At 33.2% G+C, this 14,903-nt stretch overlaps 1 protein-coding gene across 8 annotated transcripts in view; it reads left to right on the top strand.

Moving 5' to 3' along the window:
- LOC129945756 (disintegrin and metalloproteinase domain-containing protein unc-71) overlaps positions 1-14,903 on the top strand; it is a 506,847-nt gene that overhangs the window by 352,511 nt on the left and 139,433 nt on the right. For all 8 annotated transcript variants that reach the window (XR_008781514.1, XM_056055660.1, XM_056055659.1 and 5 more), the window contains exon 7: positions 2,240-2,312. Coding sequence is in view for 7 of the 8 variants with exons in the window: in XM_056055660.1 (XP_055911635.1) it covers positions 2,240-2,312 (73 nt within the window). In the remaining variant the exon portion in view is untranslated. The remainder of the gene's footprint in view (positions 1-2,239; positions 2,313-14,903) is intronic.

Raw genomic sequence — 14,903 nt, forward strand, 5'->3', positions numbered from 1 at the left:
CAACTTATACATATGTATTTATACTTATTTTTTGACACCTCACCAATTTTTTTTTCATCAACCTTTCTTACTTAAGTGACAATGCAAAAAAGACTTAAAAATGAAATTTGCATAATAAATATGAAATGTTATCAATTTCGACGAAACGCACATAATTCAACGAACGTGATCAATATCAAAACATAACAACATTTTGCCGCCTTAAATTCGTTATCGCTCTAAATACGTTCTCGATTTATTGCTTAAAATTGATATTTTGAAAGAATATATAGCTGAAGGTAAATACGTAACACTTCCCACATAAAATGTGATTTAAAAATAATGAAACAAATGTGTCATCAAAATTATAGGACAATATTTTCGATTAAATAAGTTTTAAATCAGATTTAGCTGTTTGATTGCCAAAAATGGGAAATTCTGTTTAAAGTCTGTGAGCAACATTAAATTTGTGTTTAAACAAATTAAAAATCAACAATTTTGAAGTTTGAAAGTTAAAAAATAACTACCATTAGTAGAACTCAAAATTAAGTTACAATTTTTCATTGATTGATTCACTTATCGACAAAACTACGTTTCATACTTGCGACATACAAGAGCTACATGACAAGTTTTGCATTCGTAAAAAAATTCGAACTTCTGATTTTTATCAAACATGACATGACGATTGCAGAGAAGTCGAAAAAATTAGGTCCCGCACTAAGTTTTCTCTTGAACTAATCAACCACTTTTATTTTTGGTTTTAAAAAATGATATCACAATTTTTTTTACAAAATAAAAATTGAAAAATTTTATATATGCAAAATTAATTTAAAAAAAAGCCGCTCTAACGATGTTGGGAAATATTTTTTAAGATAATCTTTATATACGAGTACATGAAGACGTTCATACGACCCAGTCGAGCATTACTGTTTTTTGTATGTCCCACAATCAAAACAATACTTTTTAAATGATCTAATTGTCCTTGCCTCGAATCTCGTCTTAAAATGTTTCTATCACACCAAAAAGGGTTATTTAAGACTAAGTTAAAAATCAAAATATATCTTTACAATGAATTGTATAATGATTTTGCAAAGTACAAATCTTTCTCTTCTAGATACAATTTAAATCATTTTAAAATCTACTTAGTTCCTAAAAATTCATACTAGTTCTTAGTCTTTAATTTATTTGTTTAGAAGTTTTAAGAAAACCTTGAATTTGATACTTAATTTGGAGAACTGATTTGGAATAAAAATTTTAATTACAACTGTTTTCCCAACTTTTAAAAATACTATTTTCAACATTAATTTTATATTTAGTAATATAAATATATTTCAAACTGTTGCTATACCTAATTTATTTTTTTATTATATTTTAAAACTTAATACAACAGAATTGTTTAAACAACAGCTTCGTTTGCCTTTTTTTGTTGAAAACTGTTTGAGCCTAAATTGTTTAGATTTTTGTAAAACAGGAGAAATCTAACAACTTATGAAGATTTTTCGAATATCATATGTAATAAACTAAATGTTTCAACTGAATATCATAGAAATGTACTATAGACTTAAAAAGCTACTTAATAAATTAAGCTAGTCTCTAAAAGCCTTATATATGTACGTGGTTTCTGGAATTTCAAAATGTAATATATCAAATTCTTAAAAAAAAAAAAAAAAAAAAACAATAATATTAAACCCATTGGAAAAGTACCAATTTATTACCAGTAAGAAAAAATTGTGTAATTGTTCATGTTTGTAAAATACTCAAAGTTTGTGAGTTTAATTTTTTTTTCTTTTGTTTTCAAATAATTTACAAAATATGTCAAATTCTTGACTTTTTTTTTAAATTTCGAGACTTTCGTAATCACTTCTTTCTTTTGAAAACAATCATGGTTTAAATCAACACATCAACCTCAGCAGGAATAATTTTCAAGCTATAATTAGAGTCATGTATAGTATAATATAATATATTTTACTCAAATACACTTAGCAGGAGTCAGAGCAACTCCAAAGATACAAATAAAAGTAAGTTTTCATTGTTTTTTATGATAAAAGAAAGAAATTCGGATCTAAAATCTTTAACATGAGGATTATTTTGACAAAATTGTTTTTTAATCGTGTACAAATAAATGGTAAGGAAATAAATTTTGTTAAAAATATAAATTTGTATCAACTTTACAACCATATTCAATACTGTCAATGTGTTCTTGATGTTTTTAGTTGAATTTTAACTAGTCTCTCACAAATAATTTTTATTTTATTTTCAGGCAACTTCTATCGCCAAATATCCAGCAAAAACATTATCATGTTGGGGGATATCTTGTGGATGGTAATAGACATGTAAGTATAATAAATACTCACTTTTTTTTAAAGATGTATAGCTTACAAGGCGAATAAATCAAAGAAGATTTTGCGAATATCATCCTCAAGTAGCTGATTGTTTCGATTAGGCGTTACGACTTCACATATCGTACGATCTTGATGGCCAATTAATAAGTCCCCGAATATTAAAGTATAGGGATAAGAAACATTTTCATTAAAGAATTTTACGGATCAATTATTCGGGCAACTCATAAAGCACACCAAATAGTCAGTTTTCTGAATTTAACGGTATGTTAATCAAAGATTATTATCACCCCAAATACGTCAGTTAGTTTTGTGTTTAAAATGTCAAACCAAACTTAAAATAAATTAGTTGACAACTGAAAAAATGTCCACCAACCAAAATAGTTTTGCCAACTTCCATACTTTTCGGAAAAAAATTAACTATTATAAACTTATGGAATAGACAAGAGATTTGTTACACTTACATCAGATTCTCATAAGTTTTGTTTGGTGCATTTAAAAGCCTTTTTGTACTTCCACCAAAAATACTCTAATAAAAAGCTATTAGAAATTGGATTGTCTCAACGGCCATCGAAAGATTAATTGATATCCATCTAAGGGCAAGTATTGATACAAGACTTCTGCTTACGTCTCAACATGCCTACTTTAAAGGTAAATCGGTGGAAACGGCTTAACACACACTAGTACGCACATCGAATACTCCCTCCATCATAGAGAGTTCACTATGGTTGTTTTCCTTGATATCGAAGGTGCTTTTAACAATGTAGACACATCTGCAATCACATGTAGACAAACATCTTTAAATCTAATGCTGACTAGCAGAATAATTAACTCAAAAAAAGGCAATTCTTCCGCCAGACGATTTGTTAGTAGAGGGACTCACAAGGTGATGTTTTATACCCTCTCCTCTGGAACCTATAGAAGTAAATGAAATCCTAACTGGTCTAGATGCGGAGGGTTTCAGAGTGATTGCATATGCGGATGACGTTGCTATAGGGGTTTCAGGAAAGCATCTTAGCACCTTAAAAGAACTCTTACAAAATGCCTCAGACAGACTAATACTTTGGGCTGATCGGTGTGGACTAGGTGTTAAGTCACGCAAAACCGACCTTTTTACGAGAAAATACAAAATTCCATTTGTTAACCCTCACTATATTTAAGGAATCCAAATAAAGTTCTTAGACTAAGGCTAAGTACATGGGTCTTATTAACAACCCTGAATCACGGATTGGCTATACACATCGGTAATTAGACCTATTTTAATGTACGTTATGGCATTATGGTTGACTGATTTAGAGAAAGCTATAAACCGTGTCAAATTAAATAAAGTCCAATGTTCAGCTTACCTATGCATGAGCGGATCAGTTCGCACGACCCCATCTGTGGCACTGGACACTTTACTCTACCTAACACCTTTTGATAAGTTTAGCAAACAAGTAGTTGCAAGCTCTGCTATTCGCTCCAAAGGTTCGTCGCAGTAAATTAACAACAACATTGGCCATTCCGTAATTTTTAGGTTATAAGAATCAATTCCAAAGCACACAGACTAAACCATCCACTAAATGCAAGACGACTGAAACTTCCAGACGTCTCTACCTTCCGGATCTTTCTTCCTGGAAGATGAGTCAATCCATTTTCATACAGATGGTTCAAAAACAAAAGAAGGGGTTGGTGGAGGTGTGTACTCTGAACGTCTCTCATTTCCCCTTCCCAATCATTGTAGCGTGAATATCGGAACTTTTGGAGGTAAAAGAACTCTTGTAATGGCTTAAATAAAACGTGATCTCAACATCTAATATCCGTATTTTCTCATATAGTCAGACCGTTAGGCTCTACAAACTCTATAAAAGTACATAACTGTCGATCATCTCTAACGGAGATGGCACAACAGCTTAATATTCACCTTTGCTGGGTGCCGGGCCATACAGAAATTCCAGGTAACTGTAAGGGAGATGAACTCACCAAAAATGGTACAGTACAACTCCATTCTAACCCATTTGGCAAATGCAGACATACCAATCGCTACATGTAAACTATTGCCTATGCGGGACGCTGTGCAGAAGCCAAACTCCAAGTGGAATAACATAACGTTTCAGGCCATAAGAAACATTTGGTCTACACTAGATTTAAAGCAATCAGGTTCTGGTGTTAATAACGCAGCAAGTGTACCTGAGAAACAAAAGAAAAAGTCTAAGAAAAGAAGCCGAGAAAACTCTGAACTTGCTAGAAACTCTACCCCACCATCAAAAAGAACAAATTTCAACATCACACCAATACCTACAGATCCCACCGAAACTCCCAATATACCTCAAATTGTTGCCTCAGATTTAGCTTCCAATAGTGACACCGTTACAGGAACTGTAATAAACAACGTCATCCCTATCAAAGCTGTCTCCAAACCAAAAATAATTTTTATATCTCGTCTGGACCCAGCTACTATGCCAGAAGATATAACTTCCCACTTAGTATCTACCAAGAGCATACCTTCTAGCTCATCTATCAGGTGTACTAAGATCAGTAAACTAAAAAGCTTTGTTTCATCTTTTAAATTAATAACGAATCCCACTTACTTTGATTCTATTTGCAACCCAAATAGGTATATGGCCTGCAGAGACTTTAGTCAAAGAATTTACTCAAAGTCAAAAACAGGGTGTTTCTTTGAAAAACAAATCAAAAAACTTAACAGGCTTGCGCTCTTCTACCAAAACGTAAGGGGACTTCGTAGCAAGACTACTGGCATTTTTCTTAACTCCCAATCATTTCCACACGACGTATTCGTTTTGACAGAAACGTGGCTTAATTCAAGCTTTTCCGACACAGAACTTTTTAGTCAAGAGTTCGAAGTTTACAGAAACGATCGTCATGTTGGTAATGCAAAGGATTTAGGTGGGGGTGTTCTCATAGCGGTAAAAAATATAATATAATTGAACTTGTATGTGTAAAGATAATGGTACAGACTAAGACTTTTTTCATGTTAAATGTTTACATTCCTCCAAAAAGTTTGGAGTCTGTTTATAACGATCTCTCCTTGGCATTAGACTATCTTATAAATTTGTCCAGCTCTGACACCAATGTCTTACTTTTAGGTGATTTTAATTTACCACACATTGACTGGATTCTATCCGAAGACCAATCCTGCCTTGAAGCCTCTCCTTCTTCTTCACAAATGGAACTATCTCTTCTCGATAAAGTCCTTCTTACTGACTTACAGCAAACAAGCTGTTTTAAAAACTCAAAAAATCGAATTCTCGATTTAGTCCTTTCTTCTGACGCTATTAGTACTCTTGTTCTAGAATCTAGATCAGGTATTACTAATATTGACAAATATCACCCCCCTTTGGACATTTTTTTTGACTTAAGTAATCACCTTACTAATCAGAGTAATTCTTTTGATTGCTTATATAATTTTGATTTCAGAAGAGCCAATTTCCAGCAGTTGTCTGAAGATTTAACCATTTCTGGAATTGCTGATACACTAGCATTTTCTAACATTGACGAAGCAGTTTTAACTTTTTATAGGATCCCTAATTATTGTTTTGAAAAAAATGTACCGATAAATACATCAAGAAATACAAACTTTAGCCATCCTTGGTACACGAAAGAATTGTGTTTACTGCGTAACAAAAGAAATAAGGCATGTAAAACGTATCTCAAAACTCTGTCTCCAGTCAACTTCTCTTTTTATGTTGAACTCTTTAACCAATTTAAATCCCTTTAAAATTTTTTATATATCGTTATGTTACTGATATGGGCACCTCTTTGAAAGAGAATCCTAAAAAATTTTGGAATTTTGTAAACTCAAAGAAAAAATCAGATGGCTTTCGAGTTAACTTCACTTACAAGAACCTTTCGTTAGATAAAACTTTTGATATCTGCAACGCTTTCGCAACGAATTTCCGTGAGTCATTTGTTAATAGCCCTCAAGAAGTTGATGGAGTATATTTTCATAATCTTCACACTTTTTCGCAAACTAGCTGTAGTCACATACCTGTGCTACAGAGTACGGTCCTTGATCTTTTATCTGCGTTGAATTATGACTGCTCAGCCGGTCCTGATGGTATTCCCCCGATAGTACTAAAAAAGTGTAGTAATGCTTTAGTTGAACCCCTTACGTTTTTATTCAAACTTTCTCTAAAAACAGGCAAATTTCCCAGTATATGGAAGAAGTCATTTCTAACACCAATTTTCAAGAAAGGTAACAAGTCGGATGTTAGCAACTACAGGCCCATTGCAAAGCTTTCTTGCATTCCTAAAGTATTTGAACAAGTTGTTTGTGAAAGCGTAGCATATTTTAGTAAAAATATCATTTGCGAACAGCAACATGGTTTTGTGAAAAAAAGATCAACCGTTACACATTCTCAAACATATGTTCAAACGCTTTAGAACAAGGTTATGAAGTTGACTGTGTATACACTGACTTTTCTAAAGCTTTTGACCAACTTAGCCACGGAATTATTTTATTTAAACTTAAGGCTCTTGGTTTTCCACCATTTTTCTTAGCTTGGATTAAGTCATACCTTAAAAACAGATCCTATGAGGTAAAATTTAGAAATTGTCATTCTGAACCTTTTGTTGCTCAATCTGGTGTTCCCCAGGGAAGCCATCTTGGCCCTTTTCTGTTCATCCTGTCTATTAACGATGTATCGTCATGTCTACGCTCAAGTGAACTTCTCATTTTTGCTGACGATATGAAGATTTTCAAAATAATAAAGTCCAACCATGATCGTATTCTTTTACAAGCCGACATTGATAGTTTCACATTTTGGTGTGGGAAAAATAGCCTCTTACTCAACCCTTTAAAATGCCAGACTATAACTTTCACTAAAAAACTAATCAGTAACGTATTTGACTACTGTATATCACAGCAAAAACTCTGTCGTGTCTCCACATTTAAAGATTTAGGTGAACATTTCTGTTCCAACTTAGAGTTTACACATCACATTAATTTTATTGTTAATAAGGCAAGTTCTATGCTTGGTTTTATAAAACGCTGGGCAAAGGAGTTCAATGATCCCTATGTTACCTTTTCTTTGTATAATTGCCATTTTCGTCCTCATCTTGAATATGCTTCGCAGGTATGGACTCCCTATTACGAAATTCATAGAAAACGTATTGAATCAATTCAACATAATTTCATTCGCTTCCTTGGGAAGATCCCTATGATCTGCCTCCCTATTAACATCGTATTCTACTTCTTCAAATGCAATCTCTCCATCAACGGCGTGTTAATAATGACTTAGTATTTTTTCATCAACTCATTAATGGTGAAATTGATGCACCTTATTTGCTATCTTGTGTACATTTGAATTACCGGGGCGGAACTCATCACCTGCGCACATTTTTATACATATTGACTTCCATAGAACTAACTATGGGAAGAATGAAGCTTTAAGTCGAATGAGCATTTAATATAACTTAAACTGTTCATCGATAGATTTAAATTTAAATAAGGTGGGATTAAAATCATTGTTTAGAAGCAGTGCTCCACTATCGTAATCGTTCTCATTTTATTTTTTGTTCTGTAATAGTTAAATGCTAATTTTGTTTTGTATTTTGTGGTGTGTTAGGCTATATTTGTATTATTTTTTACTAACAACTAACACATGCACTTATGATGAGCCTCTGATCGTAGTTTGACGCTTGCTATAAGCTTACTACTTTCTGAAATTCTGAAGTGTAAAGCGATCGAGGTTTTTGCTGATATGTTTCATAACAATGCAAAAGCACGCTACGCGGCTTGGCGTATTCTCAAATGACTTTTGCAGAAGCTGAATTACCTATAGGAGAGTTCTTCTACACATAACGATCTTAATCATATTAGCATAATCAACCTCTCACGTTTCGTAAGGGACTCAAACTGGTTTCATTAAGCTTAGAAGAAAGCCTCAAGATTCATGTGTTACCACAATAGGTCCTTAAACTAACTGGCCCAAGTGTGCCCTACTCCATCATGGACAAAAACTGCAGCCTAACCTAATTTTAACCTAAAATGTTTTTTTCTTTTCTTTCCTTATATAACGTTTCACCTCTTTTTCAATTTTATATTTGCATATCTCCTGAAACTCGAATGTTTCATAAAATAAAAAATATTTGACTTTTGGAATTTTGAATTCGATGTGTCAATTTTTTCTATAACCTTTATTTTTTGATGAAATGTTACAAATAAACAATTGCTCGCAAAATGCGATGCAAAAAAGAACTAAACGAAAGTAATACTGTCTAAAGGATAAAACTCCACATCCAAACAGCAAGGAAATAAAAACAAAAGAAATATTTTCTAGGAAACTATGGACTGGCCAACCAACATACACAACACAGCCCGACGACAGATCACCACCGCATCATTTGAATAAAAAACAAAATCAAAAAGTTAGGGGTAGCCAATATTTTTTTTGTGTTTTCAGCTCCTTTGTTTGGCCAACTCCGAAAGGTCATTTTTATTTTAAGCTTAATTTTTTTTCTGGAATTCTACCAAAAATATTTTTGTCTGCATACAACAACACAGCTCGGTATTTGTATAGATTCTTTTTTTTCATATGTATGCTATGTAGATTCTATAGTCTTAAATTTCGATCTATTAAATGGAATAACAAATAAAGCATAGCATAGTCATTGAAGAATACAGGATATTTTTGGCCCCCATCTTTTAAAAGAGGAAATAAATTCCAATAGTTGTTAAAAAAAAAATAATTTTTTCCTTGCAGTTATTTTATATAAATAGGGGAAAGTGGGAGCTCATTTTACTATTGGTATATTGATAAATAAACTTAAGACCACTTAAGTAGTTAACAAAATAGTTTGAAGAAGAAGAAAATAACAGAGAGATACTGAGAATTTACTCTTTTTCAAGTACACTAAAGTTTTGAAAAACAAAATACGATTTAGTTCACGCAAACAATAAGATATTTGTAAATAAAACTCGAATTTCTATTGAATAGAAACGATATGTAAGGTAGTATTTCAATAGAAACATAACAATCCATTAATCATGAATTTAAATAGAACTCTAAAATAAAACATCCCGAAAACCACAAACAAATATAAATTTTGTATTTCATTATTCCCCAAAGGTATTCCGACAGAATGCGGCCATACTCCAATAGAATATTTATAAACATTTTGCACAGCTTAAAATTTCTCGTGTAGATAGATTAGAATAAAATCATTTATTTTTTTATAACTTCTTTACACAAAAACGCGGATATACTATATTTTACTTTACACTGTCTTGTATGTTCAAAATCTTTAAAAAATATTTTTTTTGAAAAAGGTTTATTTTTGAATTTAAAAATGTCAAAATGAAACTTTTAATTGGAAAACCATAACCTCCCCATTACCAAAAATTACAAAATTAATTAAAAAATATGAAGAAGTACTGTTGTTAAATTTTGGGTTTCGGTATTTTTTGAAGAAATTGTTTCCGGGTGTCTATGGCTCTTGTCAAAGTAAAGTAGTTCCAGACGATATGCATATCGTGTAGAAATTGTTATTATAAAGGGTAGGCGAGCATTTATTCTAAATGCAATGGAGCAATAAAGAAAATTACTCTTATGGTCATTTAAAAAGAATATACAGGTTCTAAAAAGTATTGTTCCCTCTAACCCCTAGGAGCCTACGATAACAGCACCAAGTATACTAAATGCGGAATTCTGCTGTGGGACGTTTATTTATTTGTATTTCAATACTTTGCAGCCATTGAATGAAGAGTGACAACTTGTTATCCTATGTATTTGTTGTAAAGGTAAACGCTTTTAATATCGCTTTTGTATTTCAAAAAATATACCACTTAACTACCTCAGGTATATCATGAAAATAATGCACTACCTTGATCTAAAAACCACCCGATTTTGTCAGCGAATTTTTAAAAGTTAGAAATTATTTTCTTGGCATGGACTTTAATATTATCAATCTCTGTGTCTATAAAAAAAAAAGCTTTTAAAAATAAAAAAAAAACATCCTAAAAACATAAACCATCCGAATGATATCCAATCTCCCTTAAATTTAAAATAATATCCAACTATGTCGGGTTAAACTGACCAAAATAGTGGCAGTAGGACGAAATCGAACCGGACTTAACTGGGCTGGACCGGACAGGGCAGCATCAAGAGACAAACCAGAAAGAATGAAATAAATGCCACAACCACAACTGAATGTACCTAAAACATTCCTTTTTCTTTGGCAAGGAATAAAAACCTTTTCACTTTTTGTTTGCATAGTAATTTTCCAAAGGATATGACTTATACATATATCTGTATTATATATAATACTATAGTATGAAGAAGCAACCCCCTTCCCCACACACACATAGCATACACAAGCGACAACGACGACAACGTGCAACATTTTTCAGAGTGTTAGTTGTGTCATCAGCGTATTTGTGTGCAAATTATGCCAGAGGAAAATCCTTGACACAATACTCTTTCCTTCTGTGCTGGACACTTCGAAAGTGCATAAATAAATAAACTAAAATCCGAAAATAATTCTTGTTATTTTATTTGTGTGTGTGTGTTTGATGTCACTTCTCACAGGTCGTCCTTGTAAGGGCGCGCTCTGGGTGGACTTTTCTGAAGGTACACTGTGACAGTAGGTATATGTATATGTTTACGAGCTTTCTTCGTTCTTTTGTGGATTTGTTAAGTTTGAAATGTGTATTTTTCCCTCAGGATGCAGATTCTTAATATGCATTCTGTTTAAGGAAAACGTAAACTTTTACCATCGTTTCTTGGCCAAAAATTTACATCACCAAGTTCATATACTTTGCTGCTTCCTAGTTTAGATAAAAATGTATCTTTCCTCATTTTAGTTTCGTACAAGTAAATTCTGGCTTTGTTTATGTGTGATTGTGTGTGAAAGTTCACAAAACTTATTTATTCTTGTTTCGGTAAAAAATTATCTTAGTACCACTTGAAGCTAACAAAATCAACAACCTTAGGGAGATAAATGGGTTGAGCAAGAGCGGAAGAGAGAAAGGGAGAAAGAAACCTTAGTCAAGGAAAAGGAATCAGTTTTGTAGATATTTTGTATGCGAAGGACACAAATAAGTCTTGCTACTTGACTGAAAGTATATTTATATATACACAATACACATCTTTATTCTGAGGCGTGGATATGAAAGTCACAGGCACCAGGACTTCCGTTCTATTTATTTGTGTTTGTGTCTATGTGCACGCGTTTGTTGTCACAAAAACGACTTCAAAATTCGACAAAACTCAAAATCAAAGTTCCAATTCAATACCGGAAATTGGATTTGTGAAATAATTTAATTTCATTGTAGCAGAACTGAAATAAATATTATAACATACGTACATACATAAACATATCCTATAGTAGGTTTATTGAAAATAAAGTGTAGGTAGGTATAAAGGCAACTGGAGAACATTTAGGCGAATTTATTTGATCACGCAGAGGAAGAGGAAACGTGGGATCTAGGAATGCTTTGTGCCGAACTTTGATGATGGAGTCCTTACAGCAGCGCAGCACAGCGGGTTATTTATTGATTTTTTTTTTTGATTTTTTGATTTCGGCAAAATAAGTTCGATATTTTCAGTACGAATTTACATCTAACAATAATAAGACATTATTGATGTGCAAACTGCAAACGTCTAAAGAGGAACTTTTCGGATTTTCTGATGCATTTGGCAGTGCAATGCCTTAAATATTAATTGCAAGTGACAAAAGTATATGAAGGTATTTAACGCCTCACATATTTCGTGTAATATTCTTTGTATACAACACCCGTGGCGTGATGGTTAGTCTGTTGGACTGTCATGCCAGAGGTCTTGGGTTCGATCCCTTCCTATGCAGGGACATGGTGTTATCTTTATTAATAGAGATTGTCATACGTTTTTGTATGTTCATTGCTCTACTCCAAAACATCGTTGGTTTCGGTATGTGCATACTTAAGTAAGCATCAAATCAAATCTGAGATAATCCAGCGTAAATGCCCTGAAACAAAAATGTATATGTACGTGGTGCAGATAAGGTTAGTATTTTATTTTATTTATTTTTTTGTGAATTCTCTTTTTTATCTTTTTATGGAGTTAACTTAGAAGAAGGGAATTTTCGGGGATGATATATTTGTGTACATACGTACATGACACAATAATCTAAATTTTTGGAAAAAAAACATCAAAGTACAAAAATAGACCTACCAATAGACTGGGGATTGATTTCTTCTATCAAAATCAGTCAAAAGTCAAAAACATTGTCATTTTCAAAGGAGTTCAAATCCAACATAATACAAAATACTGTAACAGTCTTAGTTGATAGTATCAAAAGGTAGATATGTGCGTTTTTTTTAAATCATAGATGATTTTGACACTGACAGCTGTTTTTCGCTCAAAATCTTGGCAGCAAGACAGTATCATACATCCGCACAACAAAACCTCCGCAACAACGTTACGAGATAATTTAAACTTATTTGCAGAGCAAAGCCCAAACAGGAAACTTGTGAAATAATGCAACCGTTTGCTAACTCGCAATCATTACAAATCAATTTTGGATGGCGGGGACCTTCAGTTTTAAGCCGAATCCAAACGGCTAATTTGAGAAAGCACTTTCATGAGAAGAATTACTCTGTTAGGATTTATCAATTCCTCGCAAGAGGCAGTACCTACCTGTGAAAAAAAATGCAGATGGCACTGGCAAGGATTGAACGCAAGACATCTGCCATGACTATCCAATGCATTTAACCATCACGCCACGGGTACTACTGAATTCAATAATTGAAATTTTTATATTGAAACCAAAAAAGATTACATTAATTTTTGATGCTTTTTTAAGGAGCTTCACATATATATGATTTTGGATGTATTTCTTAAAATTGACTCAGGAATTGAAAGTGAATCAATCCATCCATATCGTTATTGTTTCGTAGCTCGACAGAGATTTGCTGTCTTGAAATTCAGCCAAGTTTAGGTCCTCTCCCACCTACGTGTGCCACCTGTAAATGCATTCTTTCAGTACTGCGCCATCCCTCAGAATTTAATTGGAACGCCTTTCAAGCTGGAACGTAGATGTCCATTAACTCATCTAAGCCGTTGGACTAAATGTGTGCAGTTTACGTACTTACTTTTCTTCGGGATATCGCCTCCTCCACCCTCTATCTATGAAAACGAAAACCACCCGAAGAATTATTTTTTCGAATAATCCTAAGACGTTTTCATCTTGCCTTGACAAGGTCCAAGCCTCATGTATGAGAACCGGAATAGTGAGTGTCTTATATAAAGTATCTCTACCGTTAGCTCCACAGAGCTTAACTTAATTTCCGTCTAAGTCTAAGGACGCAACTATTTGTAAGAATAATCGTCCTTTTGATTTCAGCGCGGTCTCGTAATCTGAATCTATCTGGTTGTTAGATAGGCAAAGTCCTTAACAACCTCAAAGTCCATGATGATGTCGTCGGTCAATGTTATTTATATCTTCTCCGCTACCGTCGAATTGCTCAAAAATGCTAAAAGATAAAAAGACTAAATGTATGTCATTATAATTGTAATAGCGAATATTTAATGACATGGCGTTTTTCGAAAATAGCTTCGAATCACCCAAAATAGTTGGTTTTGAGAGTAGTCTCAGACTAAGGTAAGAAATTGACCTTCCTTCCCTATTGAATTTGAAAACATTTTATTTGAAACTGTTATGATTTGCGTAGGGGTGATTTCTGCAAACTCAACAATCTATTAGCTTAGCCGTATTGGAATTAAGTTCAATCTTTGTTTTACTTGATTGTCTCACACACTATTGAAGAATGAGCTCCGTACCCTAATAAATAAAAGTAACAAGCCGTTGAAGATTTGTATACAGTCCAAGTCTGATACCGACCACAACAACTATCTTTTCGCCTATAATTCTTTCTCTGAACTAAGGGAATGCCTTAACCAAATGAAAAATAATCTTCTTTCTAATGCAAGGAGATTTTTCAAGTTCATAAAAATGTCAAACGAAATCTGATGACTTTTCACCTTCAATGAGTTTCTCCAACATAATCTGTTCAGACCTAACAACTATAATAAATCTATTTGCTATTTACTTAAGTAAAATCTTATACTGATGCTCACTACTTTAGTTATTTTGATGGTTGCACTCTTTTATCTTTTACAATAATTGAATAAATGGTACTTGCCAGAATCGTAAGCCTTAAAGAAAACTTTAGCCCTGGTCCCGATAGCGTCCCTTCAGTTGTTCTAAGAAAATGTATGCATTCTCTGTCAAAGCCACTAACTGCACCAGTCCCATATATGAAACTTCTTTAGCCCCAAAAGGTAGTCCTTGGACCTCTACTTTTCTACTTATCTGTTAACGATCTCGGCCTTAAATTCAAAAAAACTCAGATATCCTAATGCTTGCGGATGATACGAACATTTTAAAGATTGTTTCAGCTCCATTTGATTCCTTGCTTTTACAAAAAGATCTAGAGTTAAATGTAGGTAAATGTAAACAAAAGACCTTTTCGAGCAAGCAAATCCCATCTCACAGCGTACACTACTTCCTTAATGACGCCGTCAACGTAGGCGATTCTATTAGAGATCTTGGTATTATGTGTGACAGACACTTGAATTTCCATTCCCCCTTTGAAGAAATTATTAA

This window comes from Eupeodes corollae, chromosome 2, assembly GCF_945859685.1.
Source record: "Eupeodes corollae chromosome 2, idEupCoro1.1, whole genome shotgun sequence".
NCBI classification, from domain to species: Eukaryota; Metazoa; Arthropoda; class Insecta; order Diptera; family Syrphidae; genus Eupeodes; species Eupeodes corollae.